At 44.8% G+C, this 19,376-nt stretch overlaps 1 protein-coding gene and 1 pseudogene across 1 annotated transcript; one reads left to right on the forward strand and one right to left on the reverse strand.

Annotated features, from left to right (window-relative positions):
- Positions 1–13,378, forward strand: LOC121626063 (cAMP-regulated D2 protein). The gene is made up of 8 exons (XM_041964422.1): positions 1–486; positions 1,624–1,825; positions 2,232–2,365; positions 3,218–3,345; positions 3,516–3,634; positions 4,169–4,309; positions 5,348–5,520; positions 12,926–13,378. The coding sequence occupies exons 1-8, from the start codon at positions 1–3 to the stop codon at positions 13,376–13,378; spliced, it is 1,836 nt and encodes a 611-aa protein (XP_041820356.1).
- Positions 13,379–14,382: 1,004 nt separating this feature from the next.
- LOC121626064 overlaps positions 14,383–19,376 on the reverse strand; it is a 55,946-nt pseudogene continuing 50,952 nt past the window's right edge.

Genomic DNA, 19,376 nt, shown 5'->3' on the forward strand with positions numbered 1-19,376 from the left:
ATGGAGAGCCGGCGCTGTTTGCTGCTGCTGTGCACACTAAGCTTCGTGCTGGCCTCCGGAGAGGCGACGAAAAATGATGATGACATTGACCTTGTCAGCTTTCTGAGAAGTATCTACCCCGGGCTGCTGGTGAGAGACGAGCCGTTCATCATCAACAGAGACTTTGAGATGAACTCCCTCAAGGAGCCGGGACGACCTGAGGTCCTCTCAATCACAGCGCAAACCAAGGACAAACCAGTCAATCAGGATACAAATGAGGCTCAGGGACCTGTGGTGTTAACCAAAAATGGCCAGATCAAGGGGGTTACGGTGGATAAGGCCCATATATTCTATGGGATACCATATGCAGACCCACCTGTCGGGGCTTACCGCTGGAAGCCCCCGAGACCTGCGAGTCCTTGGCAGGGGATTTATGATGCCTCCTTCCCCAGGGCAGCATGTGTGCAGGCCTGCAGCAGCCCCATCACTGAGGAGTGTCCTCGGGCAGTAAGGAACAATGCATTTCTCACTTATTTGCATGTTTTCATGATATTTCACTGAGGATGGAAAAACATTTTTTGGTATTTTGGCACAAAGTGACTTGCAGTGAGTGCAAAAGTTAACTAAGTTTCACCTGCTAGATCACCAACATTAAAGAAGACGGTAGTACTCAGGTGACAGATAAGGGCCCCTGACATAAGATTAGCATTTTGGCTAAAATCCTTTCTCTGAGTCAAAGCTATCGTGGTGCCACAAATCTGCCTGACAGGGAATTGAACCTAAGAGCTGAGCGTGTGGCTTATAGACGCACATATGAAACAAAAACATAGAAATCAGCCTATAAAAAATCAACCATGTCTTGGATTGTTTTAAATTGTAAAATGTAGCTTCCCCCCAGGTTAATAAAAGACAGAAAACATATGGAGGATGTGGTTGCAAAAAAAAAGAGAAAAAGTAGCAACAGAATAGAGACATACAAGATGCAAAATACAAAATAGGAGCTGACTATATATATATGTACATTTTATACAAAGAACTATATAAAAGGACAAATATGTCAAAAAAGAAAGAAAGAAAATTGCAGTACCACAGTTGACCACTAGAACAAAAGCGACAGCTCATTTAGATTGATTGAGCAGCCTCCTAGTTTTAAATTTGAGTTGAAGATGTTGGTAAGATATAGCCTACTTATTAAACATAACTACAGATCAAACACCCACTGGTAAAAAGGTGTAAAAGGAGTTAAATTTTTTACATATCAATTATTGAATCATTTTAACTGGTGTGTCCCAGATTGCAATCACAAGGTCCTCTCGTTCAGGTCACGCTGTGTGAATTGGGACGTGCTGCTTCATATTAGCTAACTAACTGGAAAACAGAGTTATCAAGAAGGAATTCTGGTCAAAATATCAGCCTCAAAAGTAGAAAGCGCGTCACTGACCATTAATCCAGCAGAACAGCTAACAGTAGCGAACAAATCAGCTATAGGATATAGCTGGTTTAAACCTGGAAGGCCGAGTTGCAGTTGTTGTTTTTTTTTCACAACAAAAAGGCAAATCATGTCCGGAAAGCTCCACCAAGCTTCACGGTGATGAAATACTCATTTATATTGAACCACAACTGAAAGAATGTTTCCTCTAAAAGGTCAGTGAGGACTGCCTCTACCTCAACATCTTTGTCCCTGCCAGTGTGAACTTCAGCTCCCCTCTGCGGGGCCTGCTGCCCGTCATAGCGTGGATCCACGGTGGGGATTTCATCGCCGGCTCTGCCTCCAAGCCGCTGTACGACGGCCGCTTCATCAGTAACTTCACCCGCACTGTTGTTGTGAGCCTGGAGTACCGGCTGGGTGAGAAAGTTTGGTGGTGATAAACACAGGGCTTATTTTTGTATTTACCATTAATGTGTCTGCTGATGTTCCTCTCTGAGCTGCACTGCACTTGCAGGGAGGAAGAACGGCAACAAGCAGGCATCTCGTGGAAGTCATTAATCACTTAGCTAAAATAATGGTGCTTTTATTGTAGAGTGCATGTGTGTGTGTGCGTGTGTGTGTGTGTGTGTGTGAGACGAGGCTGGATAATGTGTGCGTGCCATTATTTTAATTGACTGAGCCTGTTGGTAATTGCCGTGTTTTCCTGCTAGACTGAGAACAGGAGCAGATACATGTGAACGGTAATTTGGAACTCAGAGGAAATTAATGTCTTGCCGGAGTCAATTATGTCGAACTGATCATGTGAACTGGCGCGTGATTTAAGGTGCCTTTGGGTTCCTCGTGTCGGGCAAGGACCCTCACGCCTCGGCTGTGGGGAACTATGGGATCCTGGACCAGCAGGCAGCTCTTCTTTGGGTCCAGCGAAACATTGCAGTGTTTGGAGGTGATCCCAGCAAGGCAAGCGGCACGCGCGCACACACGCACAATTTACATTTTGTGTTTGTCCCCTTAAGGAAGGTGAGTCCCCACAATGTGACTGTGTAATCAGATTTATGGCCCCACAACATGAGTAAAACACACACACACACACACACACACACACACACACACACACACACATGCACATGGACATATAGGGTCACTAAGAGGACATCACACCAGTTGTCAAAGCAAGGAATGAACCTTGCTTATCTTTGCATACATGCTTCTGAACACACATTTTGATGCAATGAGGATTCTATGTCGCTGTTAAGGATGGTAAATGATAAATAACTAAATGAATAAACAACAAACTTGTATCTATCGTTTAATGTTTATAAATCTGAACAGTATGTAGAAATTCTCAAAATCCCTTTGAGCAGTAGTAGGTAGAAAATGTTGTGTCAGGCTACAGTAGCTATGCTGTGCTGCACTGCTGTTGAAGAAACTATGCCACCCAGTACAATACACTGCCAGTCCTCAGACTGATGGCTGGTGTTACACAGTGTGCGTGGTGTGTACAATGTGTACAAAATGTTTTAGACATTTCCAGATGATGTATCCCAGCAGGTCAAAGTTTTCTCTTGTCCGGGGAAATAGCTCAACATCTACTGGTTGGATTAGGAGCAAACGGTTTCCAGACAATGAAACCCATTAACTTTACGAGATATGACCGACAGCTCAGATTGAGCCATTATCAGACATGAATTATAAGGATTTCTGGTTAGTCAAGTCATTTTGATAGTAAGAACTAGCTTCTATTGCTAACATACAAAGCTGCTGACTGTGTCTTTCCATACCAATGCCCCTGTGTTGCAATTTTTTTGTCAGGTGACAATTTTTGGGGAGAGCGCAGGCGCTCAGTCGGTGAGTCTCCACCTGATGATCCAGAGCAGCAAACCTCTGTTTAAACAGGCTGTCCTGCAGAGTCTGCCCTTCTCCATCCCTCTGAAGAGCAGGTGAGGAGCCATCGGCTCAGGCTGATACTGGTTACTGGCTGCAGACACAAAACATTTTGCTTTCTTGAGCTCTTGCTGTATCCAGACCTCGTGGGAACCTCCCCAGCGCCGCTCCCAGACAACTTCAATCTGAAGTGCAATTTCTTTGCTTTTCGCCGTCTCTTTCCCAGACACGACGCCCTGAAGCTGGGAAAAGACTTTGCTAAACAGACCAACTGCTCTGTGAGCAACATCGTCTGCCTGCTGTCCCTCCCTCCGCAGGCCGTCCTGGCTGCCCAGATGAAAACAAGTAGGACGCTACAAACGCCAACCCACGCTCGCCAAATTTAGAGCGACACTCAGGCCTGCCCACACAGTTACATAAGAAGCCAGGATGTAGTATGTTTATCTGCAAAAGATGATGAAAACATTCTTTTTATCCTGAGTGGCATGATGGAAAACAAACTTGTGAAAACTGAAGCATAGTGGGCCTCTGAGGGGGCAATCAGAGGGATTTTACAGCTTGCCAGCACAAAATGTAATATATCTGCAGGGTTGACAGAGTTATTGATCAGTGACTGACTCAGTGATAACGCCATCAGCTGCTGCTTTCTGCCCGTCTGAACTCACGTTCAGGCCCAAAAAAACATCTGCAACCAAAACACATGTGACAAGTCATTTCGACTCTGATGGCTGAAGAACAGGACTAAAAGTCAAAAAGAAGCAGGTTCATTGTTACACGTCTTACTCTTAGTTCTTTCTGGGGGAGCCTCGGTCTGAATTATGAAGCCCCCTGCTCTCTGTTGTGAAAACCAGACTGTTTTTCCCATCTGACTGATTGCAGGCTCCAAGATCGTGAACCCGTTCAGGTTCCTGGAGGTTTTTGAGACGTGGGGTCCGTATATCGACGGGGAGCTAATACAAGAGCAAGCTGTCACTGCCTTCCAGAAGGGCCACTGGCAGAAAGAGAAGCCAGTGCTGCTGGGTAAGACACACACACACACACACACACACACACACGCATGCATGCACACGCACACATTAGGGGGCTTTTGGGGTAACTACATACAGTTTGTCATATACTGTACTTGGGGACCAGTTTGAGGTTATTAACTTAGGCAGTTACACTTTTACACCACTTTATACTTTTTAATGCACTTAATACATTTCAATGGGGGAATATTCTACTCTTTATGCCATTACATTTATCTGACAGATAGTTTGAAGATTCAGATTTGACATATGAAGCCTGTGATGAGCGTTTGGCCCTGGTGAAGTGCAAAGAGCAGGCGCAGACATTGCTATAGTTGAAACCATCCCGCTAAGGTCATACAAAAGTGAGTTTATAGGCTCCTAATCAGACCCCTCACGCCACGAACCAAATATGCACCATGAAAGCATCATATCAAGTGACATATCGAAGGAATAGTTCAACATTTTTGCTTTCTTGCAGAAAGTTAGATGAGAGAATCGATAGCACTTCACACCTGTCTGTTAAACATGAGAGTACAGGCAGCAGCTGCTTAGCTCGACTTAGCGCGGAGGCTGGAAACAAAGGCAACAGCTGTACAACTGTACAAAAAGTACTTTTGCTTTTACACACATTTCGTTGACAGTAGTTGTGCGCACGAATGCACAAATCGCTGCACACAGGTCATTCTGGCATGACTGTGCCTGGAGAGTAACCTCTGGCCAGTTTGGCCAATCTCTCAGCTGTTTGCTCTCCCTTGGACTCCCTTCGGTTCTCGTTATAGTACAATTTGATGCGGAAATTCCCAAGATCATAAAAAAGCTGAAGGCAATGTTCACTGTAAAAAAAAAAAAAAAGAGTAGTAATAGTAATAAGTGCTTTCTCTGGGAAACTGAGCAGCCCGCTGAATCAAGGTGAAAGCCGAAGCATAATTACTTGTTGGTGCAGGATTGCTGACGCTCATAATGGGAAGTGAGCAGACCGGGTGTGCAAAAGAGCGAGAAGAAGGCCTGAGGCAGAACTCCGACTGAGGATCTGTTTCCCGTCCCGCAGGTACGACCTCAGAGGAGGGGGTGATCTTTGTGTATGGCGTCTTCAACAAGCCGGTGTCTGCAGTGGAGAGCACCGTGTACATCACGGCCATCTTTAAACAGCACGCTCTGCGCATCCTGCACAAGTACCTGCCCCTGTACCGGGACGCTGACCGCAGGGATATGCTGGCTCAGGTAAGAGGAGCTCAGGCCAGGTCTTTTTTCAGCATTATGTCAGGCATATGGTCACATACACTACACACACATGTCAGGGAGAGCCTTCTTAGGGCCGGGTATAATCTCATTTGTTGAGTTATTTGTCAAGTGAAACCACAAAGAACATTTCAGTGATAAGTATATCAGTATAGAAGGTAAGCTTATGCACTAATGCACAAATAACACTCATCTGACTCCACAAACCACATTTAAACATGTGAAAGTATCCACTGGTTCTGTGAATCTCTTAGTATCTCCTTCTTAGATCACTTAGGCACTAAACTTTGTACGTTCATGGCTCCCAGAGAATGAATGCTAATCACATCAAAGAGCCACCATAACAACAACAACTACATATTATTCATATAGCACTTTCCTTCATGTTACCAAGTACTCCATAAAAGAAAAAAATGAAACCAGATCAGGCAGATAAATGAGAAAAAACTTTCCCATGCATGTCATCACTGTCAGTGTGCTGATATGAGCCGCTAGACTGTCTGTAGGCTCTTGGTCCTGTTTCTCACTTATTTTTATCGCAGTGCGTTTGTGTTTCGAGTTTTAATAAGCCGTGACGATACAGAGGTGGAACGGCTCATGATGACACAAAAGGGGAAGAAAGCCTCCAGCGGGTCTCTCGCAGCCTTTTTGATGCAAAGTGCGAAGCGGCAGCCTCGGGGTTCGACAGGGGGTCGGGAGGTGACGCTCCTGGACATATTTAGTATTCAGTCTCAGTGCACGGTGCGGTAGACGGAGGAGTCACAACCACAGCCTGAGCCTCCATGTGTACACACACACCTTCTGCATCTCTTCATAGAGGACATTCTGACACACTCTGCAGATTCTCAGGACACAGGAGGTTTTCTTCATCGTTTTAAAACCGCTAACCGGACGTGACAGATGGTTTGTTACAGAGAACTATCCGGGATGTCCTCCATGGAAACTGCGTAGAAAAGGGCAGGCACTTGAAAAAAAAATGGGCAAATTGGCAGGGGACTGGATGAATCATCTGCCCATCACCATCAATCACGGGCTAACTTAAACTAATCAGATCAACCGAGAGCAAAACTCTTGCTGAACTTTCCGTTCTATAACTGATGCTGCAGCAGCATCCACGCTAACCTCTTCAGTAGCCACCGTTGGTGTTTTCAGACCAACGGTCGTGCTATGGTCACACTGAAACTACACCCATAGCTGCCAGAACTTTCTCAGTGGACGCTGATTGGTCCCAACGACTGAGCGCTGACTGGAAGCCCGGCAAAATGATTCTTGTGCCACTTGATCTCATGTCCGTGCGACTCCAGCTGCCTTGCAAGGCGAAAAACTGCAGCCACCGTCAAAAACATTCATAAAGAGGAAGTGTTTCCCCTCAAACACGCTGTGTTTTGTTCAAACCTTGAACAAGCGCAGCTGATGTGTCGCACAGACACGAGCATGGACAAATTGAAATTGTGAGAACAGAAAACATCTCGAGACTAAAAGCTAATGATGACTTCAGAGCTTGTACTTCCTCTGCTACAGGACACGAGAAGCTCCGAGTGACGTTCAGAGGGAAATCTGAAGTTTCATAGAAGGCAGTGAGGCGAGCTGCTTCTGATCAGACTGAGGCAAATTGTGTGTAATTAATATTCTTTCATCACGCGCTGCCCTGTGGCTGTCAGGAAGCTGTCAGCTCCTTTCCAGGTGGCTGACATTTACACAGTAACATCTCATTTGTGCGAAACCGCGAACCAGTGTAACATCACTGTGTTGAACACAGCAGCCCGCGTGAAAAACTCTGCTGCAAGAGCTTTGTCCTCCTCTGTATTTTTGTCACGCTCGGGCTCGGAGCCGGTCTCCCACGCAGACCCGGACACACACACGCATCAATAACCGCGCTTTCAGCGGCTCTGCGAGGCGGCCCAGTCATGCGTGGATCGATGTCCCACCCAGCCGGAGCTCGGACTCGGCTGCCTCCTCTGCTCTCCCACCGCTAACAAACTCCTGACGGGAGATTGAACACAATTGTCCTCCTCTTGCTGCTGTGATTCGTTCTTTCAAATAATAAAAAAAAAATCTCACATTTCCACTTCGTCTCAACCGTCAGCAGGCTTCAGTGTCGCCCCTCGGCCCCTCGGACTCGGCTGCGATCGGGTACCTACAGAGGGAGCTGCGGCTCCAGGTTTTCTCAAAGTTTGCCTCCGACACAGGCCAAAGTTTTCCATTTCTCCTCCATGATCTGCGAGTGGTCTCTCAAGGAATAGTAGAGTAGAATTGAATGCTGGCCTGTTGTCTTAGACGGTTTTAGCGAGGTGGGCCTAATAAACAAGTGGAATACTAAACAATATTATTAAGATCTGAACATTTTACAGCTGCACTTTTTTTAGTGTGACCAATGGGTCTCATGACTATTTGTAATGTGAATAGTGTTATTTACTGTAACCCACAGAGAAGCATCACCTGACTCTGCAGCTCCTCTCAGGTCTACAGAGTCTTTCAGTTAATTGGTTCAGTTTTATGACGTTCAACTTTACAGTTTTGGTTTATTCTCACTGCTCTCATCCACCTTGTCTCCTCCTGCAGCAGGCAGCTGTTTTCATTGAAAAAGCTCGGATAAATCCGCTCCACCTCGAGCAAAGTGCGTCACCTGAGAGATCCTCTGGCTTCCAAAGTTGGCAATTCCACTCGAAAAACTACTTGCGCGTTTACGGCGGTGAGGTAGAGGTCGTTCAATTCCCCGATCAGTCTCTTGGGGCTGCCACTCGAATGGTGTTCCATTCAGAGCTCATGTCATCTGAGCTAGGAATTTAAATAATATATATGAGGCTATTCCACGCCATCGCCGTATTTATTTTTTCTTCGCTTCATGTTGTCTTCACTCTCAACAACCTCACTGGCATCAGAAACCTACTCAGGTAGCAGCCCAGACTGACCAATCACAGTCCTTCAGGTCACCACCGCCTAGACAGAGCTACACTGTAACCCCTGCAAATCAGCTTTAACTGACCACAGTAGCCATAACGACAGGTAACATCAGTTTCTGTCGGCACAGTAATTTGACATTAATTAAAGCACATGAATTCATCTTTAGTGATCACAATTATTACTAATGTTTGCACAAAAATGAACTAATCTGAGAGCAGGATGTGGCTACATTTTTCAGCAGTCTTCTGCTTGAGTTGTATCTGTGGGTTTGTAGCAGTGAAAACACAGAGGTGGAAAGGCTCACGATGATACTGTGGAGAGAGAGAGCCTCGAGCAGTTTTCTCTCACTAATTTTGACACAAAGTGCGAGGTGGCGGCCCCGGGGAGCTCCGCGGGGTCAGGAGGTGACGCTCCTGGACGTATTTAGTATTCAGTCACAGTTCACAGTGCAGTGGGGAGACAGTGGAGTCACGACCATGGCCTTCCCCTCTGCATGCAGACGCGCACACACACCACCCGCATCTCTTCATAAAGGGCGCTCCTCCAGAGGGCTGTGGGGGTCGGCGCAAATGTCAAACAGTCCGTCACAGAGGAGGCAGATGTGGAGAGCTCAGTGTTATGCCTTTTGTAGTATTTATAGGGTTTGGGCATGTGTGTATTCTCGCTGCATTACACAAACCCAGTATCTCTGAACACATCCAACACAGAAAAACATATGAATGCACACTTTGCTTGTAGTAAAAGCCAAGGACTAGTGAGAATGACACTCAACGACTTTCTTTTGTTATCGAAGGAATTTTGACTCATCAGCTATTGTGAAAAGCTGAGTAGTTCTGTTGAAAAGGCAGTCGTACCTGCTGAGGAGCTCCTGGTCGAGCCTGGCTGTTTCCAAACCGGTTGATGTGTTTTGCAGGGAGCAACAAATGGATTAGCTGATTTTTTGTTAAGTCACACAAAGCATTGCATCGCATAAAGGTCAACAAGACGTGGCCACTGACATGTAAGTACGCTCTGCTGCTAGTGGGACATGTGGTTTCACCTTGTTTGTCAGTAAGGCAGCGATGTTGTTCCCTCATAAAAACAGTTCCAATTAACACCTGAAATGTGTTTATGTGTGTGCTAACCATGCCAGGCAAGGGGAAGGCCTGCTATATTTTATGCAAAAAAGAAGCGGGTGGTTGCTGCAGGGCTTCACCTAATGTTCTTTAAAATTGTCTGCATGGACAGTAAATGCTTCCATTTGTAGCCTCCAAAGGATACGTGGGTAGCGCCGATGGATGGATAACGAATGCCACCAAGTCAGCGTATGTTGTTTAATAATTGAAATAATTCTTAACTCAAGATCCACTTAGTAGCTTTTTCCATAGCTGTCAACCAGATCTCATAGTCTCATAGCGCAGGGGAGAGGAACTGGCAGGGTGTTTGATATTTATGGCCAGGCTCTGCAATCAAAGTCTTTAACATGCAGGAACAGACTCATGATGAATAGTTCAATATTCAGTGGGTCACTATTAGAGCGACATTGTGACAGTTGCATCAGCACCATGGACAGCGCTACACATCAAACAGGCGAGATGACTAGCTCAGGAACATCAGGATAATATCAACAATAATGCTGATTTCTCCTGAGAGGGCCAAAATCCTGGATGGACTGGACCGCCCCCCTGCGGCCCACCCATAACGCCGGCTCTGCCTCAGTGAATGGAGTTTGCTCAGTTTTTTCCTCAGGTCTTTAGGAAGACCTCGAGAAAGCTGAAAATGCTCGGAAAGTGGACTTTTTGAGAATGAACCATTACGTTCAACTATAAATTGTGTTTTGGACACATTTTTTCCAGACTTCTATATAAAAGGCATTACTGTGCCACGCTTTGTTCAGCCTTCACAGCGGACATCATGCTTGATTTGGCCTAAAAAGACCCATTTGCAGCTGGTTCTGCTACAGGTGGTACTCTGGGAGAACCATATTTGTTTGGTTTTATGCTCTGTGATGCAGCAAGCACTCACTGCTTTATTCTGGATATTTCTCTGCATTGTTTGAGTTTTTTTTAGCCATGGCTGGAGGGCGCCTGCATTTCTTAAAGTTACTTTTAGAACAGTTGTTGTGTGTGGTACCAATAACAAAAACAGATTAGGTGCACAACCCTAATATGTTAGCCAATCTCTGCAAATATAAAGAGCATCTATTACCAATGTTAACATAATATTTCCATGTTTCAGCTGTAGAGCTCCTCATCATATATACATATGCTCAAGATTGCTTCTTTCAGTCTTGACTCTACCACAGTAGGTAATGGAAAACAGAGAGGAGGCATGAGAAAGTAGGCGGCGCTGAAGAAAAACATTGTGGAGGGGCAAACTGGTTGAAAAGATGGAGGGATGAACGGCAGAAAAGGGCAGGATGTGTGGCTGAGGGAGGGAGAAGTAGCTGAAGAAGTGTTCAGGTACAGCGTGTGCCTGTTAGCTATGAATACATTTGTGCTTGTGCATATTAGAAGCAGACATGTGTGTGTGTGTGAAGATAAGAGGAAGTGAATCTGAATGTTTGTGTGTGTGTGTTCATGTCTGTCCAGCAGCTTCCGACACTCAGCCGGTTTGTTTTCAGGTGTCACATGTTGGGCTGTGTGGGCGCAGGTTGTGCGCTGCTGAAAAAGACACGCTGGTTTCCAGGTAACAGACAGAAGATGGTCTGCCTTCATTTTCATTTCGCTTCCTTTTAGCCGAGAGGGAACAATAGTTTTCGCTGCTCTGCCTCAGCCTGTTTCTCTGTCGCTGTCACGCTAATTAGTTTTATTCATTTTCTTTTCAACAAAAACTAGAAGATACACTGCGACGCATCCAACAACTCTGAACAATTTCAAACTAGAAAGCAGCCTTTTCATATTTTATTTTCCAGTTTTCAACGTCCAAAACAATATATATTTAAATGCAGTGCTGTTTGGTCATCAACTCAACTTGGTAACCAGTGCATTCAGCATTATAGCATCCGTGGCTAAAAATCCCAGAGCTGGATGAACACTGTTCCTGAGGCCAAGAGTGATCTTTTGCCCACAAAATGGTACTCAAATTGGTTCACTGCTATTCAGCTGTCATGAAGCCAATGAATAACATGTGGGGGTACGCCACTTCTTTCAACAGAGGTAATTAAGAAAGAACAGACTTTTATGGAAGAATAAAGTAGTACGAGATGGTAACAAATTATATTTATGTGAAACCCATAATGAGAGGGATAGTTAAAAAATAGTTAAGGACAGACACAAAAAAAATGTGTCATGAGTGGGAGGTTTTGTGTGGGAAAGAGTATTTGATGATGTGGAAGGAGAAATGTGTTTGTAAGAGGAACAGCAGAGGGAAAAGTACATCCTGTGTTCAGCCATGATTGCTGCTAGTGAGCTGTGAGTCACATCTGTCTGTGAAGAGCACGGATAAAAAAAAAAACCGACAACTCAGGCATGTGAGGCCTGAATTAGCCTCCTGTCTGACACTGGCTGCTCTGTGAGCCTCTGCTTAGTGGTGTTTCGAGCAAAACGCTGATGTCAGCATACTAACATGCTGACAAAGGCAAAACATGCTGATGTTTAGCTGGTCATCATTTTGTTTACCATGTTAGCATGCTAACATATACAGTCATAATTAGCACAAACTGCAGTGTACAGCTGAGGCTCCTGTGAGTTCTGCAGGCATTTGGTCATAATGGCGGCACTAGATCAAAGGTCAAGGGATCACCAGCATGATTAAAAGTCATCCTGAGGGTGACCGAATGTCTGCACCAAATTTCATCACAGTACATCCAATAGTTGTCAAGCCATTCACGGAAAAACACCACATGGCGGCAGTATAGAGCAGCATAGGGTTCATCCTTGAGGAACCAGGAATGTCCGTACAAAGTTTTGGGCCAATCCATCCAGAATACGCTGAGATGCTTCACCAGATAACTTTGATCCTCTGGTGGTGCCAGAGGAAGAGCCGAATGTCATGGCAATCCATTCAGTAGTTGAGACATTTCACTTAAAACCACCTCAAGGTGACGCTAGATGACAAGTCAGGGGATCAAAGTCATTAGGGAGCATTCCCTGGAGGCCATGAATGTCTGTACAGAATTCCATGGCAGCATCCAGTAACGGTTGAGACATGTCAGCCTCATGGTGTCACTTCTCACGTCTTTGCAGTTTCGTGTGTTTTACTAACGATGCTCGTCGCTGTTTTTATTTGATTACATGTACAGGCTATTAAAACATGCACTGTGATGTTGAGCTATGATCGGCTTTGATTTGACTTTACTTGGCTAGAGGAAAAATCAGAGGATCCTTAAAGTCAGTCGGATTCACCCTCTGGGGACCACGAATGCCTGTTCATGGTAATCCAGTATCTTCATGGTCCAGGAGTCTGCATCCACAGAGCCGAAGCCACCAGCATGTACACAAACCATTCAGTTTAGCTCAAAAATATCTGTTGTCTGACCAGCTGCTTCTCTTTCTCTCCCCAGATCGTCACCGACTACGTCTTCCTGTGTCCGTCCAGGTGGTCGGCGCGTGCCGCCACAGCGGCGGGCAGCGGGGTGTGGATGTACGTGTTCGACCACGTGGCATCGGACCACCGCGTGTGGTCCGGCCTGACTTTCTGCTACCAGCACGTCTGCCACGGCGCCGAGCTGCCTTTTCTCTTTGACTCGGCCTCGGTGGCCAAATTCACCCTGTCGGTGCCAGAGAAGCTGCTGTCCAATCGGATGCTGTGCTACTGGGGCGCCTTTGCCCACACCGGCGACCCTTCCTCGCGGGCCCAGCAGACGGCCTTCTGCCGGGAGCAGCGTCTGCCCGTTTGGCCCCGCTACTCTGACAACAGCGGCTGGCTGGCCATGAACCTGACGGTGCGTTCACATGCACAAGTGGGAACCAGGAACCACGTGTGTGACTTCTGGGACAAACTGGGCATCTACTAGCGAGGGACCAGGCTGGAGAGAGCTGCTGGGCTGCTTTGCATTGAAGTAGCATCAATACATGCTGCTCTCTTTGTTCCTGTGAATGTAGTCAGTCACAACATCTTGCAGCATCAAATTGCTGTTCATCTCAAATTCTACATTCATCAGTATTAAATATGGCCTTTAAGGAATCGCTATGAGGCGGAATTATTTCAGTCAATAGTCAGCTTTTAGCCATGTGTCAATACAGTTTGAAAAAGGGGGAAATAACAGAAAAAGCTGGAGTTCCTGCTGTTTTTGAGATGAATATCTTTGTTAGACCTGTAAGATAAACAAATGTTTTTTAAGCGACACTGTGTGTTGTTAGCAGACTGGCGACTTGCCGTGGTGAATAAACACAACGTGCAAAAGCTCTACAGGGTCACAATTTGTTAAAGTAATGCAAGGTAAAAACTTCCCATTTGACCTGAACACACCTTACACCCACTGCAGAAGCCTCACGTTCATTCTGATACAGTTCACTGGAACATTACATTTGAAAGTCGGTGCGACTTCAGCCGTGTTTTGGCGCAAGTGATGACATAAAGTAAAATCAAGCCAAAAAAGGACGTGAAAACCTTACATATCATGCTGTGACACATCCTGTTTGCTGCACTTTGGTTTAAAACTCATCTGGTAAAGCAGGTGCCAGTCTTCTAGTTGTCTGTTTAACTAACTGACACAAAGACAGTTCATATGAGAATGCTCTTTTTTGGTTTTCTTTCTCATTTTTCTCGGGCCTGAATCTCTGCCCAGTGTGTTTCTCAAATCAAATGAATCCTAAAAGCTGCACGTATCAATATTTTCTATTGACAATGTATAAAATGACTGCATGTAATTAAAAAGGAGTTGCTCATGATTGTCCAACTCAGCTGTTCCCCTCAGTTTTAAGAAGCATTTTAGCAACTTTCAGCTCATTCTTTATGTTTCTTAACCTACAGCTGTATTGTTTCGGGTCACAGCCAGATATGTTTCTCAGGAGGAGATCAAAACAGAGCTAAGAGGAGAGTGAATACTGGACTTAAATTCACAGGGTGGCCAGAAAAATGACTCCAAATCAATGCAAATGTCGCTCCAGATCAGGCAACTGTTTGGTGATGGCTTCACTCATTAACTTTTTAAAGGTGATAATGTGTCTGTGTTGTGTTTACAGCTTCTTTGGCTGCAATCGAATACTGAAACTGCAACTGAGTCACAGTGCAGCAGCATGTATATACGAGTGAATGAAAAACCATGTAGAGTAATGGATAAAATCAAGCAGTGCTTCTTTTCTGTCTGCCTCTGTTTCTCTCTCTTCCTCCCGTGGTAATGACCACTTATCATTTTAACGTTTTATTGATTCATCAGTTGGAGGCTCTGTTTAATATGGTTAGCTACAATCTGAAGTCTTCCCTCCAGGCAGCTTGCATCGTATAAAGTATCTTATTTAAGCGTCCTTTTAACTGAAACTGTATTTGAAGGTCCAGGGTTAAATGGTACAAAATACTACAGTCTTCAAAGGCTTATTCATACTGCTACCTTGCAGTGACATAAAGAAAGAAAAGCTCGATGAAATGATGCAACATAGAAATGTTTTCCCAGGCATTCACCCTGAAAAGGGGGAGGGCAAGTTCTTTTGAGCGCAAATGTTCTTGGTCTTTTATAATCAAAATGTAATATCTTATCGTCTTTGTAGCAGTTGTAATTAATTCAGTATATTGAGCCTTCGAATTATCTCCATGGCACTGGATAAAGAGACCCCAGGATTCAGGAGTAATATTAATATTTGTTATCTATTATAGTCGGCCACTCTGGAGTGCTCAACCTACAGAAGTGTTGTCCATTTAGTGTAGCCCAAGGACAAAGGACAGCCAGACCTTTCAATGTGGAGGACAAGCAGCTACAACTGCACCACTGTCTCTAATCACCAGTCGTAGCCCCGGAGACCATCATGTTCAGTTTTTAGTCTCCCTCCGAGTCGTTGGGCCTGAACCGACAGTTTGTTATACCATCAACAGCTGATGGATAGAGGAGATGCATGTTTTTAGCCACACTGGCAACATCTACGGACAGTAACGTGGGTCTGTTGGCCCACGATGTTGGTCCAGACTGAGCTATCTCAACAAGTATTGGATGGTTTCCCATAAAGCTTGATAGAGACATTGATGCTCCCCAAAGGATGAATGCTCCAGACATTTAATCTAGCCTTGTGGTTCGCAGCCTTTATTGGGCCAGTGCAACCTTATCCATGATCCAGATCCCTTACTACCCCCATCAAATAGGCTAATTGTCTTCCCTGAATATTCAAGTTGATTATTATTCTGTGTTATATCATTGCAAAAGTCTGTCATTAAATGCCAAATACCAGATTTGACTTAACTGGACTGTTGGAATATCATTAGTTTCCCAGGGAGCAAAAATACCATGTGAATAAAAATTATATTTATGAGTGTTCAACAAATGCAACAGTTCCAATCTCAGGCTACTGGAAAAATAAAGCAAAGGTTTCAGACTGGGCTTTGAATTTATCAAAGTAATGGCAAGTTTACTCGGAGCTGGTGTACTTGGTCGCAGCCTTTGTTCTCTCAGACAGGGAAAGCTTGGCCAGCTCATCGGGCAGCAGCTTGTGCACGGCGGTCTGGATCTCCCTGGAGGTGATGGTGGGGCGCTTGTTGGAATGAGCCAGACGGGAGGCCTCACTGGCGATGCTCTCAAAGAATTCGCTCGCAATGGAGTTTGTGATGCTGACAGCCTTGGAGGAGATCCCGGCGTCGGGGTGGACCTGCTTCAGCACCTCGGACACATAGACGCCGTTGCTCTCCTTCCTGGTTCATCTCCTCTTAATGCCTCTTCTTTGGTGACTTAAGATATGGCTTTCTTTGACACATTAAACTGTTTTACAACAGAAACAGTTTTTTCCAGCTGTTTTTCTGTGACTTAGCTTGTCAGACGGCAGGTGTCTGGTAATCATGATAATAACATGATAATGACATTCGCAGTGTGTCATTTGCAGTTTTTCAAGAGAAAAACTTTAGCGGCATCTGGCAGCGAGGTTGCAGATTGCAGCCATCTGAAAATCTGAAACATTCTGGTGCAACATGGTGGCCTTATTGGAAGAGGACCTGCGCTATCTGTAGATATAAAGAGCTCGCTCTGAGGTAACCAGAACACAACCATTCTTATTTCATTATACACCAATATTATATTCCATTTCTGCCAATAGATCCCTACACACTGGAAATTTAATTTCATCGAGAGCATCCATTTGACTCAGTAAACTTCATTAATTCATACATTTATTTATATATAGATGATTTCATAATGACACATAATGACGTCCTGCTCCCGGGAAAGCCAGGATGGAGCTGTGCTAGAGAGAGATGACGCAAATACTTAGGTAAAGTGTTGCTATGGGAACATGCATAAACCGTCTTGTCGAGTTGCATATGTATTAACTGGCAGCTTTTAGAGTTTTGGAGATCACATTTTACAAGTGCCTGGTTGCAGGTTTCAACTCTTCTCGCAAGTCTTTGGTTTAAAATCGCTTTTAAATACCTCAATATCACTTCCTGTGCCCCACAAACATCCTCTGAATGCCTGCTGCAGGGGTAACACTGCCCCGGTAAGGAAATGCTTCTCTAGCGCCACCATGAGGCTGACATTTGTGGGTTTGAGTGAGATGTCTCAATAATTATTGCATATTTCTCCCATTGAATGAAATAATAACAGCTTTCATAAACAGGTTTGGAGAAAGCAGACGCTAATTTCAGTGAAATAGTTGCAGTATTTTCTTAATGGATGACTCAACAGTAGCTGTAGCGATCGTTTCTTCAGTTATCCAGATTTCTTTAGTTTATCTGGCAGCTGAACTGGCAAGCGTCCAGTCATAAGCCTGTTTCTCTAATCTCCAGGCGCCCGCCAGCCTCGCCCGCCTCTTTCCAGACCATCTGAAGAGGCCTCTCTCCCCATTGGCACAAAAACCACTGTGAATTGTCCTGTTTCTTTTGGCATCAGTTTAAAATATGCCACACACACACACACACACACACATACACATGCACGCACACACAAGACCACTTTATTGGCTGTTTACACACACGCATTGATTGGGAGAGTGCTGACACGCAGGGCGTGCCGAGGCCACCTCATTATCTCGGCAGACATTTACTTTCCTGTCATCCAATATCAAAGCACGGCCGGCGCTGCGACTCAGCTGTCTGAGATGGCCGCACAGCTAATCAATTGCAGTTCATCCCAGCTCCGAGCCGGCGGCTGGACTCTCGCAGGGCGTCCCTTTCGCCCCCCCAAAATTCTGCTGCTCATTATAGTGACAACTGATAAGAGGGAGACAGAGCGAGAGCGGGTGCGAAGACAGACACAATCCACTCTGTTGCCTGGATAATTTAGGAAAGGTTATGGAATCGATGTCTGGCCATCACTCTCCGGCTCTAAATCACTACTGCTGGCTTTGCATGGGCGCATTCCAATAAGATCTGATTATAGCCACTGCGGCTGCAATTAAAAATCAGATGACAGCTCTCTGTGCACGACATGCTGCTCAGAGCAGACAGAATACAGCACCGGGGGGAACACTTTTCACCAACATTTTTATGATTGGGCCTCATTTAAGTTAAAGCAATAGTTTGACATGTTGGAAAATATGCTTATTTGTTTTCATGCCAAAAGAGTCATATGTCTGTACAGTAGATATGTACCGAACTTAGCATAAAACAGCGAGCCTGGCTTCGTCCAAAAGTAACAAAATCTGCCTACCAGCACCTAAAGCTCACTAATTAACATGTTTTATCCTGTTTGCTTAATTGGTGCAAAAACCAAAGTGTAAAAAAGACAAGTTAAAGTTTTATGAGGGTACACTGTATGTGCTAGACCATTTCTTGGCCAGGAGCAGTTGCCAGGCAACAGGCGAAACTCCAGGAAGTGACTTCCCCGGGCCAAGGATTAAGGTCCTTCTTAATCTGCATTCTTGTCCTGTGACTTGTGTGGAGTTGGGGTCGGCAAGCATCCCTGCATTTCACACCAACCAGCGCTGAAGTCAGAAAATTTAAGCCAGGCTCTGAAAAATAGGACTTGTTCGTCTGAGGTCCTATTTTTTCATTCATTTGTTTTTTTCATTGGAGAAAGTAGCTATTTAGATTTCACGTATGGGTCTAATTTGTTTTGAAAATTTCTGAACATTTTGCTGTAGTGTTTTCAGAGGCGACATCTTGGGGAAAACAGTCTTACCCTGGCAAGCTGTTTGGTAATTTACCGACGGTTCTAATGTCTCCATATATAATGTGTCTAAAAATAAATGGAAGGTTCAGGTTTTTAACTCAGAGTCTGAAGTTGTACAGTAGCGCGACCATTGTGTATTTTTGTCCCCTTATGTGTACCGACATCTCATTACTTTTCAATGAAAACTGATATGTATCAAGTAAAAATGAAAATGAGCAGAGGCAGTATGAAGTATATTATCTTTTCATTGGAAATATACATTAAAGTGAAGATAGCAGGTACATCTGTTGGCTGCATTCCACATTCCACACACTGAAATTCCTAAAAAAGCGATTTCTCTTCGTCTTCTGAAAAAGCCTGCCATTGGCCTTTGAGTTTTTTTGTCGCAGTATGGTTTTACAGTTGTGTTGAAGTATATTTACCAGAGCCGGGCTGAAAAGAAATGCTGCTGTTTTCCCATGTGTGGATGGAATATATTGTGTCCTCCAGTGCTAAGAAGTCTGTATTTGAGACAGGCCTATAATTGAGCACATACCCCCGTAAATGGATATACTGTATATCATATTATATTATTACATTTATGAATTAAACAAACGTTGTATGATGTATTTATTAGTGCACTTTAGAGGTGCTCTAGTGAAAGTTGCTACATTTGGAAACAGCCAGGTAAGCGGTGTCCCCCCCGTGCCCAGTCCTTATGCTAAGTGAAGCTAACAAGCAGATGGCTCCAGCTTCATATAGACTGAACGATGTGAGAGTGGTACAG

The sequence above is a fragment of the Chelmon rostratus genome, chromosome 22 (assembly GCF_017976325.1).
Source record: "Chelmon rostratus isolate fCheRos1 chromosome 22, fCheRos1.pri, whole genome shotgun sequence".
Lineage (NCBI taxonomy): Eukaryota > Metazoa > Chordata > Actinopteri > Chaetodontiformes > Chaetodontidae > Chelmon > Chelmon rostratus.

What these genes read in the sequence shown, in the direction of transcription:
- LOC121626063 (XM_041964422.1), top strand. Translation starts at nt 1, where the DNA reads ATGGAGAGCCGGCGCTGTTTGCTGCTGCTGTGCACACTAAGCTTCGTG. An exon ending in GGCTGCCCAGATGAAAACAA is followed by an intron (nt 3,635 to 4,168) that starts GTAGGACGCTAC and finishes GACTGATTGCAG; the next exon opens with GCTCCAAGATCGTGAACCCG. An exon ending in AGAGAAGCCAGTGCTGCTGG is followed by an intron (nt 4,310 to 5,347) that starts GTAAGACACACA and finishes CCCGTCCCGCAG; the next exon opens with GTACGACCTCAGAGGAGGGG.